The sequence below is a fragment of the Prinia subflava genome, chromosome 14 (genome assembly GCF_021018805.1).
Source record: "Prinia subflava isolate CZ2003 ecotype Zambia chromosome 14, Cam_Psub_1.2, whole genome shotgun sequence".
Taxonomy (NCBI): domain Eukaryota; kingdom Metazoa; phylum Chordata; class Aves; order Passeriformes; family Cisticolidae; genus Prinia; species Prinia subflava.
The window spans coordinates 16,076,537-16,093,357 of NC_086260.1; the positions used below are offsets into that span (position 1 = coordinate 16,076,537).

The 16,821-nt window shown below is 46.5% G+C and overlaps 2 protein-coding genes across 2 annotated transcripts in view; one reads left to right on the forward strand and one right to left on the reverse strand.

Annotated features, from left to right (window-relative positions):
* DCAF1 (DDB1 and CUL4 associated factor 1) overlaps nucleotides 1–16,821 on the forward strand; it is a 321,374-nt gene that overhangs the window by 120,390 nt on the left and 184,163 nt on the right. The gene's annotated exons all lie outside the window — the stretch shown is intronic.
* DOCK3 (dedicator of cytokinesis 3) overlaps nucleotides 1–16,821 on the reverse strand; it is a 155,746-nt gene that overhangs the window by 55,933 nt on the left and 82,992 nt on the right. Inside the window, exons 12-19 of the mRNA XM_063411958.1 lie at nucleotides 16,334–16,458; nucleotides 11,164–11,326; nucleotides 8,875–8,981; nucleotides 8,023–8,194; nucleotides 7,466–7,563; nucleotides 5,753–5,836; nucleotides 4,960–5,060; nucleotides 3,542–3,623 (exon numbers count right to left, since the gene is read on the reverse strand). Of these exons, the coding sequence (XP_063268028.1) occupies nucleotides 3,542–3,623; nucleotides 4,960–5,060; nucleotides 5,753–5,836; nucleotides 7,466–7,563; nucleotides 8,023–8,194; nucleotides 8,875–8,981; nucleotides 11,164–11,326; nucleotides 16,334–16,458 (932 nt within the window). The remainder of the gene's footprint in view (nucleotides 1–3,541; nucleotides 3,624–4,959; nucleotides 5,061–5,752; nucleotides 5,837–7,465; nucleotides 7,564–8,022; nucleotides 8,195–8,874; nucleotides 8,982–11,163; nucleotides 11,327–16,333; nucleotides 16,459–16,821) is intronic.

The window sequence follows — 16,821 nt, forward strand, 5'->3', positions numbered from 1 at the left end:
AATGGCATTATTTAGAACTGCATTTATTTGGCAGCAGTGACCATGAAGAAAACACATTGTTCTGAGCAGCTATAACAAGTCACTGCCCTATCAACAGCTCTGAGACACCAGCCCAGCAAGGTGACACTTCAACACCTCCTCGATGCTGGCTGTGCACAACTGCCAGTGCCAGAATGCAAAATGCCAAATACCAGGGACATCACTCCTTCCCTTGGTGCTCAACAGGATTCACCAGCAGAGCAGGATTAAGGGAAGATATAACTCATGGTTTGATGATATCCTCAAAGTCCAACACAGGAAAACACAGGCTGGACATTCAGCAATCATAGGCTGTACAGAAACTTTAGTAACATTTCACTGTATTCCATGGAAAATATTCTTGTCTCACTTCAGTGCTGGGAAACTGGAAGTTAATTCAAAACCAGAGTTTGCTCCCAAGAGATATTTTTGCATACATAAGAGTCCCTCATTGAACCACCACCCAATATGCACAAGTATGCAATGCTATGCTGTAAGTTTTAGAATGCCACAGCTTTAAGGATATAGAATGGGAATGTGAAATTCCTCATAAAGCCATCATGGATTTCAAAATGCCATTGACTCTTAAGCATTTTTCCCCCAGAAATAATGGCAGCTTTGGTAATTCAGCAGTTATTATTTGTACTTCTGTACTAAACCATTTCCCAGTGACACTTCCTTACACCAAAGGACTTCACCAGCAAACATCAGCTGTGTTCCTGGCTTGTTTCCAGGCCAAGGCCAGTTGGTTCCCAGTGAGCTCTCCAAGGCTGACACCAAACCCAGCCCATGCAGTGCTCCCAGGGGCTGCTTTAGGGGTTCAGTACACACAACCAGAAATCTCATCTGAACGCTCAGAACTTCAGTGTGAGGATTACATTCTGCAGTGAGTCTGAGCACTTGTGTGTGAGCCTCCATAATTCCCCTGAGCTAGCAGGGCCCAGAACCCTGCACCTCCTCAGCACAGACAGGGAGCACACACAGGCAGTGAACCAGAGTGCCCAGTGTTTGCACATATGGCTGGCATGCCAAAATCACAAACCAGGACTGACTTTGGCTCTTGCTGCCTCCAACATCACATGTATGATGAGTATTTGTGCCTAAAGACAAACAAGTGCACAGAGATAAAATCCCAGCCTTCAGTGATGTTTGGCATGATACAAAAGATCAGTGTCAAATGAAAGCAGGTCCCTTACAAACACAGTCTGTGTCCATGTTCAGTAACAGGGGAGCACCTCTGCCCTGTGATCAGCAGGGAAGACTCAGGGAAAACCTCCTGAGGCAGAAAAGCCCGTGCTGTTGGTTCCCTAATCTGGGAAAAACCCACCTATCTTCTGCTGGAAGATAACTGAAGCTGGAAGGGCATTTCCTTGACACAATTCCTTAGTTCTTCATTTCCTCAGGGACAGCAAAACTGGCTGTGGAGGCATTCATGGAGACTTGGTTACAGGAGTCCCTTGGGAGGCACGGGCAGCTGCTCCTAAGTGCAGCTTTTGTGGAGCTTTGTACAGGGCACAATAAAGGAGCATGGTGCTGTGCTCGAGGCAGAAATGTCCTTTCAGGTATAACTCCTCCAATTGCACAGGAAGTTTTCAGAATTAAGAGCAGTCTTGAGGGAGGTAAGAAATTTTAGCAAACCTCTGGAACTCTCTTTGCTAATGCCAGATTTGAAACCAGAATGCTCTGAGACATTTGCATGTACACGAGCAGCCAGGAGCCATAAGAGTGCAGAGTATCTCAGCACCAGCTTTAGGGCAACACACTGGACAGATAATTCAGGGAAAAAGGGATACGGAGCTACCCCTGTTTTCTCAGCAAAGAACTGCTAATGCAAGGAGTGCACACATCAAAGACCACAGAAATCCCCAGCACTAGAATCTGGTACTGGTAATGACACATTAGCAGTGATAATGTCTTTGGTACAAACTTGTTCCAAATGCCTGAAATAAAATCTGGAAACAAAGAAGGAAATCAATCGCTTCATTGTAATGGGAGAAGATAAAGACCTGAATTTGGGCCTGCAAGAGGTACCTGCAAAGGCAACTGTCTGAACAAGATGTGACAGCAGTGTGGGTGGCAGAGGACGTGCTGTCAGGTCTGCACAAACCCTGCTGGTAATTTTAATTCCTGTGCTTGGAAAGGCTTGGGCTGTCAGGTCTGCAAAGTGACCTCCCTCACAGAGGGAACAGCCACGTTCCAGCACTCGAGAGCCCCAGTAAGCAAAGAGCTGCCTTGGAGGCACAAAGTACCCCATTCACAGACTGACTTCCCTAACCCCAGCTGCTGAAGGACAGTCCAGCATTCCTGTCATTACTGTTTCCAAACAGGACTGCTAGGAGGTTCAACAAATGCAGATCATAGGGACAATATCCTACATCTCTATTTGCTGCGCTGCACAAAGCACTAATCAGTGGTTTGAGAGGCAGGAAAACTTCCTCAAAGTCATTCCAGCTGGAGATGTTCCTCTCATCTCATAACTTTAATAGCTTTTTTTGCAATTAAAAAAACATACAAGAATGGAAAAAAAAGAAGAATGAGAAAGTTGCTAATTCCTTGAAAAGGCATCTTTGCCCTATTTTTACCATTCCATATGAATCTGTGCTTGAAAATTCCAAAGAAGATGTTCCTAAGCATGTCAATATCTACAAAGACAAAGCAAGCACTGGAGTAATGCCCTTGTATTACCTGACTGGGATCCTAGCAGGGGATCTGGAAAGTGAGATAATGGCATTGGCAGTGTCCCTCACCTGGAAAAGCTTTCATGTATTTGTACTGACAAGTGACAAATCCAAGTGCTGATCACTGCCACTGCTCCCAGTTCTCCCAGTGCCCCCACTCAGGTGATAGGACACAGCCCCCTTGGAGGCAGAAGGTGCAGGAGGGCATTCACTTAAAGGAAAATATCTTCCTGCAATGTTGGCATCTTATATTTATGCACTTAACACACTGACTTCCAGGCTTACTGTTACACGTGGTTAAATGAATACTTTCTTTATTCTCTGGTTTCTCTGTAATAGCACCAAAACTTCCCTGGTGTTTCCCACAGCTGTGCCTCCCTGGGACATCATGCTCCCATCACAGAACTGTAGGTCAGGCCCTGTGCTGCTTCTGAGGGTTTCCATCCAGTTAGAGACTCATTCATCTGCTGCTTACAATACTCCTGGACTTCAATCCATGCTACAATGGAGCTGTGTCACAGCCAGAAATGAAGAGCAAAACTTTGATCCATAGCAGCCATGCCTGATACAGTCAAAACCACTGCTGCTTGCAGGGCAAGGTGTAGCCCACATCAACAGAGTGTTTATGCACTGGCCATGGATGTAAGCCCCACTTCAACTCTCCACAGGGTTGCAAAAGGGCTTAAAGGGACTTAATTCTTTCAATCCTTTCAGCATAAGAATGAATCTCCCCCTAAAACTAAAATTGTGGCTATGTATATAAAAATCCAGTTAAACAATGCCAGCCTTCCCTGGCTCCCTCTGCAGGCCCCCAGCCCTGCTGTGGCCCAGAGGTGGGTACCTACCCTCATGGCCTCCTGGATGTGGTCCTGGCGCACGAGCTCGGCCGAGCGGTCCATGTACCACTTGAGACACCGGATCAGCTCCCTGAGGACAGGACGAGGAGAAGCCTTCAGCCCCAGCTCTGACAGCCACCAAACACCCACCAGCTCTGACAGCCACCAAACACCCACCAGCTCTGACAGCCACCAAACACCCACCAGCTCTGACAGACACCAAACACCTTGGGTCTAGGGAGAGATCTCTAAACCACTCTCATTTCACTTCAGCTCACTGGTCAGTTACAGCTGTCCTTCATACTGAATTTACATACTATTTACATTTATTTAAGTGTCAAAACCAGAAAATTATCTCTTATCTGTAATTGACTTGGACCATGAGGAACTAAGAGAACATAAAAATGATGTTATTAGAGAGATAGCTTTGATAAATGCAAGGTTCTAAGACCAAACTATACTTTTGTTTTAATAAGAAATCCCAGCTTCATCTCAGTAAGAAGCTTTTAGAAACTGAGATCACAAAGGAAATACCTGCCTCTATTTTGCTGAGACCATCTGAACTAACTTACAAAGCTGTATTAAACTCATGTTTTATTTCAGACATCAGACCACCAAAACCCATTTGTTTTGTCTGAAAGGGGTGCTAATTAACAAAGCAGAATACCTTTTTACCATCTGAACACGACTATGCCTTCCAGCATTGTATACTATCTATGGGTTTTCACCTGCCATTGATAGAGTATTCTTATATTTATTTTAATGACACAAAAATGTGAATTGCTTAAAAGAAATTATTAGTTGTTTTTTATAGTATACTGAGGCCAAAGATAGAATATACTCAGCTATACAAAAGCAATGGTCTAGAAGAAAGAAAAACCAACACCCTGAAGGGTGACTGTTACTGATTTCAAAAAGTCAGTCACATTCTCTGATGCAAGACTCTTTTAAATACCAGAAAATAAGGCAGGATCTTCAAAGTGACAGTGAAATTTAGATTTCTGATCTACTGAAATTAAATTGTAACCAAACAGAACATCTTATGTGAATACCTGTCTACTTCAGAGGTTACAATTAGTTCTCTAAGCTTTCACACAAGTCATGTAACCCAACATCCTTAAGATGAGGAATGCATTTGCTGTTGGTAGCTCATCTGTATAGACTACAAACTGATACTGTGTTGTTGCTGAGCATCTCTTCAGTTAAAAAAAAGATTTGCCAGTCTGGAAGGGCAAGAGAAATGCCCAGAGTGGCCACGCTCAGCCACGGGTGCCATTTGGCAGCTTTTCCCCTCAGCTGTGCTAGAACACTTCCAGGTGAGTAGCTACTTTTGGGGACACTGCTGCCAGGAAGGTCGTGATCCTGATGGTGCCACCATCCCCAAGCCTGGGGATGCCACCTCTCCAGGGGAGGAACACAAGACCTACTTGTAAGCCAGAGCTCCTGCAAAGTGCTTCTGGATGTAGGTGTCCATGACGGGGCGGAAGTGGAAGTACTTGCTGTCGCGGAGCAGGTTGATGATGAACACCTGGGACACGGAGAGGGGAACCCGGCTCAAGGAGCTGCCAAGTGTGCACAGACAAGTGTTCCAAGGCAAGGAGCATTCAAATACACAGCTGCTTTCAACAGCCACAGCTGCTTTCAACAGCCACAGCTGCTTTCACCAGCCACAGCTGCTTTAAACACTCACAGCTGCTTTCACCAGCCACAGCTGCTTTAAACACTCACAGCTGCTTTCACCAGCCACAGCTGCTTTCAACAGCCACAGCTGCTTTCAACAGCCACCGCTGCTTTCAAGAGCCACCGCTGCTTTCAACAGCCACCGCTGCTTTCAACAGCCACAGCTGCTTTCAACAGCCACAGCTGCTTTCCACAGCCACAGCTGCTTTCCACAGCCACAGCTGCTTTCAACAGCCACAGCTGCTTTCAACAGCCACAGCTGCTTTCACCAGCCACCACTGCTTTCGACAGTCACAGCTGCTTTCACCAGCCACAGCTGTGTTTTCAGGGGTTATTGGTTGCTGCTCCCACACGAGAGCAAATACTGCTGCCCCTGGATATGCTGAGGTCAGCCTGCCCTCCTCACCCAAGATCAATACAGAAAACACAGCTGGATCCAGCTGAGTATTTCATATTTGACAGAAGCACAATGCTAGCAACATGATCATAAGAAACTTAAACCTCACTGAGCATGAGATAAATAAAAATCCAGCAGCTTACCAGAGACTGAAAGACCAACAGACCATACTTCTCTGTGTTGTCATCCAAAACTACAAACAACGTGTCCAGAATATCTTGTAGGAACTAAAATGACATGAACAAAGAATTTCAACTTAAATTGTATTCAAAAGGTTATTTCTCCCCTGCTTTAGTTCATTCTTACATGTTAATATCTTCGTGAAACATTTGCCAAGGACAAATCATTTTAGGTTCACCCATGTAATGTGACAGATTTTAATTTGATTTTACTAAGAAAAATGTTTCTTTTTGCAAGGATTATTTTCAAACAAAAATGATAGAAAACCAAAAAATAAGAAATATGTACTATATACCTGATTCATAATTTTGCCTGAGTGCTCCTCTCACTTTAAGCTGACTGGAAGTGCTGCCTGACACCAGTGGCAAAACAACTTTCTCTCATTCTCAAATCACTGCAATCCCAGGTACTGTTCAGCATCAAATCTGAGGCTGGGCAGTACATTAAATTACGTTTAATATTGAAATTTTTGTTAAATGACAGAAAGTAAAGCTTTTCTAACAAGCATTAATTGGGGCAAGTAATATGTTGCCAATTGCTTCTTCCACCCTTAACTCCACCGCTTGTTGAGCACTGACAGTTCAGTGATTTCCTTCTGAAAGCACAGTCTCCAAAAGGATGAGCATGAAGGAGACTGCTGGAGATCATTAACTGCACATTCTCTCATAATTTTTAAATCTACTCTACTTAAATTTCAGATGTGGACAACAAGAAATAAATTATAACAATTTATGAAGTCTCTGAAATGATAAAATATCTTTTTCTGAGTTATTACATTCTGTTCTTCATATTCCAGAGCCAAATGACAGCTGATTTATGGGGAGAATCAATTACTTCTCCCCATGAAATAATTCAATCCATATCTTTCTTTTTCTTTCTCTATAAAACCAGATACTTGTACTGCCCTACAAACAAAGTGTACAAAACATGACATTCTTGAAGACTTCCAGTATAAATGGGATTTTTGCTCCCCCTTTCCTGTTACCAAGTTACCATGAAGAGAAACATTCCAGATATGGCAACACTCACATGAGTTACAGTGAAGTGGCTTTAATGATAAACTACTTAAGTGATGGGATTTTTCTTCAGTTTCTTCTTGTTGTTTGTGTTAGAAATCAGCTTTTACTTGCAGATTTGTAGAAATAATTCCTAGGGAGAGTTCCCAGCACACCTAAGATTGTTAGAGGCGTATCTGGAATGCACTTTGTTTTGCTGAGACCACAAGTATTCAAACACAACTGGAAGTTCCTGGGCCCGAAGGAAGCTCAGGCCACACAAGATTGTCACGTAGAGCAACAGTGGCTACAGAACTGGTGAAATGATGAGCTGGCAGACAAAAGACTGCACTGCTGGCTGGAGGCACCAGGGAGCCCCTGCCAGGCTCTGTGTCTGCAGCAGCAGCTGTGTGGGACTGCAGACTGGGACCACTGGTGCTGAGGGCCCAGCACATGTGGCTGAGAGCGTTTGACCGAGGATTAGCTCTGCTGTCATCCCACAGATTTACTGTGCACTGATTTCTCCAGTGTATCTCCCTGTCCAGTTTCACCTCATAATAAAATCCCAGTTCCTACAGGGTGGAAGTTCACAGTGTGAGTGAAAAAGCACAGTAAGAGCGAGCCTCAGAAGTGGTCTGCAGGTCTGAACTCCCTGCCAAAGGCTGTAATTTCATGCAGTACCTTAACAATCTCCTCGCCACTGACGTGTCTCAGCCTTCCTAGAATATCCATCACTCGGTCTGGGTAAGCTTTCCATTTGAGCAGGGCAAGCAGATCCACTGCAGAGAGAGGGAGGAAGAGCTAGAGCCACACACAGAGGGAAGAATGGCAACCCCAGACCCACCAGAGATTCAGCACCTTACACTTCACCTCTTGATGCAGTCCACAGTTCTCGGGAAATGAGATATATATGTATATATTTTTATATATATATATATAATGGAAAAATAGAATAAGTCAGTACTGCTAATGGAGAAAGGAATAGAGGAATGGTGAAGTACTTTAAAAAGAGTGAAGGCTGCATTTTTCCCTGTATGACTTGACACTGCACTGCGGACAATCCACTCCCCTCTGCTCGTGCTTTAGGGACATTGCTGTAAAAAAGTCTTATTTACTTAGATAGTCTGCAAAAGCCAAGAAAAACAAACTCTGGATTGTGTAAAAGTGCTAATAGTGAATTTGTTTGCTCTTTCCTAATTCCTGCTGCCTTGGGCAGTTCTGAGGGATCAGCAACTCACCATTCTGGGTCAGTTTGGTAGAGGAGAGCTGTGTGGAGACTGAGAAGGTCTCCTTGGTGCTGCGCTGGAAGATGAGGCTGGAGGGGATGTTGGGGCAGCCGTTGTAATCCTCCTTGCAGCAGGGCAGTCCCAGGTACAGCGCGTGGTTGTTGAACGTGCTGTTCTCATCACACTGCAGGGATAGCACAAGGATGGAGCTGTACCTTGTCCATCTCATCCCACAGCCCCTCAGCAGTTCCCCAGCAGTGCCTGTGCTGGGGTTTTTGTGGGTGCACACCAACACTTCTAAGGGAAAGCTGCACTTGGGGGCCTGGCCATGCCCAGAACAGACCCAGCTCTACAGAGTGGGCTCCAACCACTGCCTCGTTAAACTCATCAGATCTTCCAGATGTACACTTAGTGCTGCTGCCTGAAAATTGTACTGAACAAATAAACCCAGGTGAATCAGCAGGAAGGAAAAACCCCAAAGCCCAAATCTCCTGATGCAGGGCTGCCAAGATGTGGCACTGCAGCACGAGGCATCTGAATGCAGCACAATGTCATCTTACAAAGGCACAGAGCAATGCCTTAGGCTGGTAGAAGTGCTAATGCTCATGGACACCAGCGTGTTTGAAGGCAAAATGGATGGGATTAACAGATAAATCATCAGCAGCAGGATGGAAAAGGTGAGCTGCACCTAGAATAGAAGGCTCTATCCAAACCACGTGAATTTGAATGTATAAAAATTTGAAACTACTATTAATCTGTTCCTCACACACATCTAATAAGGGGGAGAAGGATAATGTAGTGACCATTACTCATTTAAGAAATGAAGTGGAGATGAGCAGTGAAAAGTCTGCAGAGAACTGGTACCTTATAAACATAAAGCTCATGGATATCATCCGACAAGGTCGTGCCATCATCCCTCATCAATGGGGTGAATGCAAAACCAAAGAGCTTCTTTTCTCCCTTGTCTTTTGCTGCAGCAAGAGATAGAAAGAAAGAATTGTATTTGGGCATATCCTCTCTGTCAATATATACAAGATTACTCATCAACTTCTCCACATGCCTAAAAGAAAACAAGCAGCTTACAGAACAAACAACTTTTCTAATTCTAATTTCTTCTTTCTAGTTCTGTGTAAAGGACCGAGACAAGCTTCAAATCAAATACAAACACGCCAAACATAGCAAAATCTAAACTGTTTATCCTGCAAAGAAAATATTCTACAGAAAAACACAACAAAAGAGCAGCAGGGACAAACATCTACAAAGCGCTTTGCCCCGCACTGATCATTGTTAGTGCGCTGTTTGATAAACTCAGCACAGGGCTCCCAGCAGTGCCCCTCTCCTGCTTTCCCCAGTTTGATACACTCAGCACAGGGCTCCCAGCAGTGCCCTCTCCTTTCCCCAGTTTGATACAGTCGGCACAGGGCTCTCAGCAGTGCCCTCTCCTTTCCCCAGTTTGATACAGTCGGCACAGGGCTCTCAGCAGTGCCCCTCTCCTGATTCCCCAGTTTGATACACTCGGCACAGGGCTCCCAGCAGTGCCCCTCTCCTTTCCCCAGTTTGATACACTCAGCACAGGGCTCCCAGCAATGCCCTCTCCTTTCCCCAGTTTGATAAACTCAGCACAGGGCTCTCAGCAGTGCCCCTCTCCTGCTTTCCCCAGTTTGATACACTCAGCACAGGGCTCCCAGCAGTGCCCCTCTCCTGCTTTCCCCAGTTTGATACACTCGGCACAGGGCTCCCAGCAGTGCCCTCTCCTGATTCCCCAGTTTGATACACTCAGCACAGGGCTCTCAGCAGTGCCCTCTCCTGATTCCCCAGTTTGATACACTCAGCACAGGGCTCCCAGCAGTGCCCCTCTCCTGCTTTCCCCAGTTTGATACACTCAGCACAGGGCTCCCAGCAGTGCCCTCTCCTTTCCCCAGTTTGATACACTCAGCACAGGGCTCCCAGCAATGCCCTCTCCTGATTCCCCAGTTTGATACACTCAGCACAGGGCTCTCAGCAGTGCCCTCTCCTTTCCCCAGTTTGATACACTCGGCACAGGGCTCTCAGCAGTGCCCCTCTCCTGATTCCCCAGTTTGATACACTCAGCACAGGGCTCTCAGCAGTGCCCTCTCCTTTCCCCAGTTTGATACACTCAGCACAGGGCTCCCAGCAGTGCTCTCTCCTGATTCCCCAGTTTGATACACTCAGCACAGGGCTCTCAGCAGTGCCCCTCTCCTGATTCCCCAGTTTGATACACTCAGCACAGGGCTCTCAGCAGTGCTCTCTCCTGATTCCCCAGTTTGATACAGTCGGCACAGGGCTCCCAGCAGTGCCCCTCTCCTTTCCCCAGTTTGATACACTCAGCACAGGGCTCTCAGCAGTGCCCCTCTCCTGATTCCCCAGTTTGATACACTCAGCACAGGGCTCTCAGCAGTGCCCCTCTCCTTTCCCCAGTTTGATACACTCAGCACAGGGCTCTCAGCAGTGCCCCTCTCCTGCTTTCCCCAGTTTGATACACTCAGCACAGGGCTCTCAGCAGTGCCCCTCTCCTGATTCCCCAGTTTGATACACTCAGCACAGGGCTCCCAGCAGTGCCCTCTCCTTTCCCCAGTTTGATACACTCAGCACAGGACTCCCAGCAATGCCCTCTCCTTTCCCCAGTTTGATACACTCAGCACAGGACTCCCAGCAATGCCCTCTCCTTTCCCCAGTTTGATACACTCAGAACAGGACTCCCAGCAGTGCCCCTCTCCTTTCCCCAGTTTGATACACTCGGCACAGGGCTCCCAGCAGTGCCCTCTCCTGCTTTCCCCAGTTTGATACACTCAGCACAGGGCTCCCAGCAGTGCCCTCTCCTGCTTTCCCCAGTTTGATACACTCGGCACAGGGCTCCCAGCAATGCCCTCTCCTGCTTTCCCCAGTTTGATACACTCAGCACAGGGCTCTCAGCAGTGCCCCTCTCCTTTCCCCAGTTTGATACAGTCGGCACAGGGCTCCCAGCAGTGCCCCTCTCCTGATTCCCCAGTTTGATACACTCAGCACAGGGCTCTCAGCAGCACCCCTCTCCTGATTCCCCAGTTTGATACACTCGGCACAGGGCTCCCAGCAGTGCCCTCTCCTTTCCCAGGGCAGCCCGGAGCAGGCAGTGCAGGAGCCCCGGGCACTCACTGGAGCAGTGGCGGAACTCGAAGCGCAGGTGGGAGCCGCGGAAGCGGTCGATGGGGATGGGCAGCTTGATGATCTCCCCCCAGCGCGGGCTGTTGTTGTGGTACAGCACGAAGGAGTGGTAGGCGCTCCTGCTCGGCTCCCCCGAGCCCAGGCTGATGCAGTCCTGCCACCAAAGGAGACAAGCCAGCATTAAACACTTCACATCACCACCCATAACCATTTCATTACCCAGTGACAGCCTTTATATAATTCATGGCTTTCTGTAGGCATAAAAGAGTCCAAAGCAGAAATTCAGACACAGTGAAATGTGGAATTTTTTAGGAGATCTTGAAGCTTAGTTTTGGGTCAAAGGGTGAACTAAGGGTGAACTGTAATACTGGATGAATCCCAGTACCTTATGTTATTACTTAAGCTAAGTTTTCCATCAAACACTGACTAAATACAATAAACACCTAAGTCCACATATATACAGTTGAATCCAAAAAATAGGACATAATAGGACCATCACAATTAATATTAGCTTTCTGTGAAGAGATCCTTTAACCAGACTTCTGCTTCAGTATCTCAGTTCAGAAGTGATAATTGTCCTTTCCAAGCTCTTTACAAATGTTCTTCTTTGAAAACAACGACAATCCAGCCTCACCAAGTATCCCAGGAAATTCTAATCAAGTTACTTCCTCACTGGTAAGCAAAGTATTTCTGTGTGATACTCATCACCTAAAAACATAATTGGATCTAAATTTCTGCCTTCAGATATAACAAACTCAGAGATCTTACCCAATCTATGCTTCACAAAATACAGATGAAGAAAAACATGAATATCATGATACTGTTTAGAAATAATTAGAATACAAGTGAAGGAAAATAGGATAAATATTGAAGTTTTGAAATAAGGACAGTAAAAGGTCCTTTGTGATGAAGACATGGAGCAGGAAGCACATTTTTTAATATATGAGCACTAACCCATGCTCTAGACCCAGCACTAACAAAGAGATCCAGGAGATACAACATCTCCTAAAACCAAGCAGAAAAAAGACAGCTTGGAGATTCTTCACCAGCATGTCCAAGGATAATGAATCCAGGAAGAAACAAGCTAAGCAGACCAAGAATAACCCATGCAATATAGATTGTGAGGTAAAAGTCCCTCATGGAATAGTATGATGACAAGAACTGCTACTGGTCATTTCCCCAAGGCATCCATAAATTCCAGCCCAAGAAAATACCAGAAATGTTCATTTTTTTAATCTGTAACCATCTGACTGCCCAGTTAAGAACATCCCATTAATCAGATCCAGTTAGTTCAACCTCTGGCAATGATCTGCTGGCTTTGGGAAAGTTAAGAATTTACGAAGGAGCCCAGAAGGGAAGAAAAGCTCTCTGGAATTCTGGGATTCAGTGCAAGGACAGCCTACATGGACAGAGACTCACTGCAAATGCTTTGATCCAAGCTGAGTGACTGAAGGCTGAACTCACACACCTCAGTCCTCCCAAATAATCCTCAGCAACCACATGGGATGAGCCACAACCCCACATTTTTTAATACAGCAACAAGAATTAAGTGTTGCAGATATCAACAGGTTAGTAGAGAGCAGTGCCAGTACTCCATCCAGAACACCTCTAAGATCCCACATCTATTCTGTGGCAAGAGAAATGGCTGGGCTTCAACACAGGAATTCCAAGACCTCTTTAGGCTCTTAGGACCAAACAAAACAGTATTTCTATTTCTTCGACAAGAGACAGTAAAAATTCAAATTGTAATGTGAGCTTTTTTTGTTCCATCAAGAAGCCACCTGCTCTGGCTGACAAATGGCCAGTCTTTGAATGCAGTTTCATGCTATGAACTCCAAATAAATGAGTCTCTCCTTCTGGCTGTTAACTTAGTTTCCATGCAGTTATACTACAATCTGTAGTCTGAGGAGGGCTGACTGGTAAATCTTTAATTCTAAACTGTCATCTGCAAAATACAAACATCGGACTAATCTCCAGACTCCTGGTGACCCTGAGACCCAAATAAGCAGGGGAATTAGAGGGCAGGGGCAGGGAAGAGAAGCTAAACTAGAAGAACTATCAGGAAATTTCTATTGTTAAACGTGTGCCTTGGAATTCATAGGCTATTCCTGCTACTGGAACAGAAAGAAGAAAGAAGTGAGAAATGTGTCAAAGGATTTTTTTTTTAAATTTTTCAGACTATATTGAAAGATACTAAAAATTGAGTAAGACTGTTTTGAGAAGGAAATACTCATTTTCCTTTTGAACAGCACTACATTCTGGGGGTAATTTCACTCCTTTCAATAGGACTATTTCTGGATCAGGATACACTCAGCAGCAATGAGGAGCTGAGAAAATTCTCATTAATGCTGTGCATGGTTCTGCTAAAGGCTTCACAAAGGCACAATTCAGATTTGGATTGTGCTGCTGGTTGGGACAAGTTTAAGGATTTTACTCTAAAATCAGATGAAAACTCTGGCCATTTCCTCCTGTCCTATGTAACTCTGCACACCGTGTCTCCCTTGGCAGCTCTGCTCCAGAAAGGCCATGGGGCAGCAATGGTGGAGGGCATTCCAGGCAGGAACAGCACCCAGGATTCCAGCAGGGAACAGCACCCAGGGTTCCAGGCAGGAACAGCACCCAGCGTTCCAGGCAGGAACAGCACCCAGTGTTCCAGGCAGGAACAGCACCCGGGGCTCCAGGCAGGAACAGCACCCAGCGTTCCAGGCAGGAACAGCACCCAGGGTTCCAGGCAGGAACAGCACCCAGCGTTCCAGGCAGGAACAGCACCCAGCGTTCCAGGCAGGAACAGCACCCAGCGTTCCAGGCAGGAACAGCACCCAGGGTTCCAGCAGGGAACAGCACCCAGCGTTCCAGGCAGGAACAGCACCCAGGATTCCAGCAGGGAACAGCACCCAGCGTTCCAGCAGGGAACAGCACCCAGCGTTCCAGGCAGGAACAGCACCCAGCGTTCCAGGCAGGGACAGCACCCAGCGTTCCAGGCAGGAACAGCACCCAGCGTTCCAGGCAGGAACAGCACCCAGCGTTCCAGGCAGGAACAGCACCCAGCGTTCCAGGCAGGAACAGCACCCAGGGTTCCAGCAGGGAACAGCACCCAGCGTTCCAGCAGGGAACAGCACCCAGCGTTCCAGGCAGGAACAGCACCCAGCGTTCCAGCAGGGAACAGCACCCAGCGTTCCAGCAGGGAACAGCACCCAGCGTTCCAGCAGGGAACAGCACCCAGCGTTCCAGCAGGGAACAGCACCCAGCGTTCCAGCAGGGAACAGCACCCAGCGTTCCAGCAGGGAACAGCACCCAGCGTTCCAGGCAGGAACAGCACCCAGCGTTCCAGGCAGGAACAGCACCCAGCGTTCCAGCAGGGAACAGCACCCGGGGTTCCAGGCAGGGACAGCACCCAGCGTTCCAGGCAGGGACAGCACCCAGCGTTCCAGGCAGGAACAGCACCCAGCGTTCCAGGCAGGAACAGCACCCAGGGTTCCAGCAGGGAACAGCACCCGGGGTTCCAGGCAGGGACAGCACCCAGGGTTCCAGGCAGGGACAGCACCCGGGGCTCCAGGCAGGGACAGCACCCGGGGCTCCAGGCAGGAACAGCACCCAGCGTTCCAGCAGGAACAGCAGTGCTCCAGGGTTCTGCCCACAGGCATCATGAAACACCAGGAACCAAAGATCTCCCAGACACAAACTGAGTGTCTTTGCTGCTTTGACTGCAACCACACAGAGCAGCAATACCATAAAAACTGGGACAGAGAGTTTCTTTTAAATATGTGGCCTAAATTTTAAAACGCCACAGACATTTTTTATATGTAAAGTCTCTCCTTCATGGCAAATCCTAGAATGATTTGGGTTGGAAAGGACTTTAAAGCTCATCTTGTTCCAACCCCTGCCAAGGGCAGGGACACCTTCCACCAGACCAGAGTTCCATCCAACCTGGCCTTGAGCACTTCCAGGGATGGGGCATCCACAGCTTCTCAGGACAATCTGTGTACCTGATTTTTTACTAACTGGACTGAGCATCCTTTACAGTCTGTGTGCCATGCCTGTCCCACCCACCCATGTAAAGCCCCAATGTACTTTACAGTATTAATAACAGGCAAAGACAATGAAAAACCAACTTCATCTCCGTGAATGACCATTCCAACCAAAATCACCCGAGCTAAGACTGATAATGTCTAGAAATTATCTGGCTTTTGTATGTAATCATTAGGCACCATTATGTACACGAGCATCTGAAGATGCTGATATTGCAGTTTGAGAGACTTCAGCAGACTGAAATCAACTGATGATTAAAATGTTGCCACTCAGTTTGAAAAGCTTAGGCAGAAAAGGAATCTGATCTTCCTGCAGCAGCTCTGAGCACAAACGAGCCCCTTACAATAAATACACTTTACTTTTAATGAAACCACAAGCAGTTGTAGTAATGAAAGCTCTCCTTTCAATTACAACCAGAAGATTGTGGCAATGTATTCGGTACACATTTAGGTGTTCAGATTCTCCACTGGGCTACAAAGCCCATTTTATTGCAGTGGATGTAAAAGAAAAGGCTGGGGAAAGTTATTTCTGTTTGCTGCTCATGCTGAAATACTTCCTGTTTACTTCTCTATACTCACAACCTCCCACCCACCTCCTTGTCTCCAATAAAACTAAAAGAACAGAGGAGGTAAAACAGGAAACATAAACAATCCCCATCCCCAGCTGGAACGGAGCCAACCCGGGGTGAAATTTTATTCAAAGTTATTTTCCAGAACTACATTCAGTACTGTAACCCAACAACTCAGATTTAGAAGTCTCCCTTGGAATCACATTTCATCGTGTTGTATGACACACATTTAATTTTAGATGTGCCATATACTCCTCAGTTCTGATTACAGTTACTCTAAATTTTTTTACTTTAGCCACTGACATCACGTTTGGAAATCACGCAGGCTTTTCAGTTCACGAGTATTTTGTCCAATTCTTCTATCCCCATATAAGGGATGTGCCCCAAATCCTTACAGATTTATAACTGAGCCAAATATAGAGCTTACAAACTTCACAATTAAAAAAAAAAAAAAAAAAAAGAGAGCTAGTTTTGTTTTGGCTCCTCCCTTGCATCAGAGACTCTGGAAGAAGAGGAGGTGTCCCTGCAGGGAGCACCTGAGGCTCTCAGGAAAGGAGCACTCACCTTCAGGATCTCTCCATCGGCGTAGAGCACGTACATGGTCACCTCGATGTTCTTCTGCACACTTTTGCCACCCCTTTCAAAGTCCCCCTTCTCCAGGGTCAGGTACAGGTCATTCCTGATGTCACCTGCAGGGACAGAGGGGAGCCACAGCCTTAAACTCCACAGGGGACACGGGGGCTGTCCCAGCTCCATTCTGCAAATCGTTCTCTGTGTTCTGCAAGACGATGGCTGATGCCCAAATCATTCCAAGCAGCAAGTTAATTGTTAATAAGGATGAACAGTTTAATATCAGTGCATAAAATCAGACCGTTGTTAGTAATGCCTTTAATAATGTGAAGTCAGAGTCGAGACTGGTTTTAATTATGTAAGTGGGGAAGGGAAAACAACCTATTCCTGCTATGCTGTGCCTTGTTAGCTGAGCTGGAAGTGTCAGGCTGAGCCTGACAAAACATCCTCAGCTTCAGACTTCCTATTTCCAATACATTTTA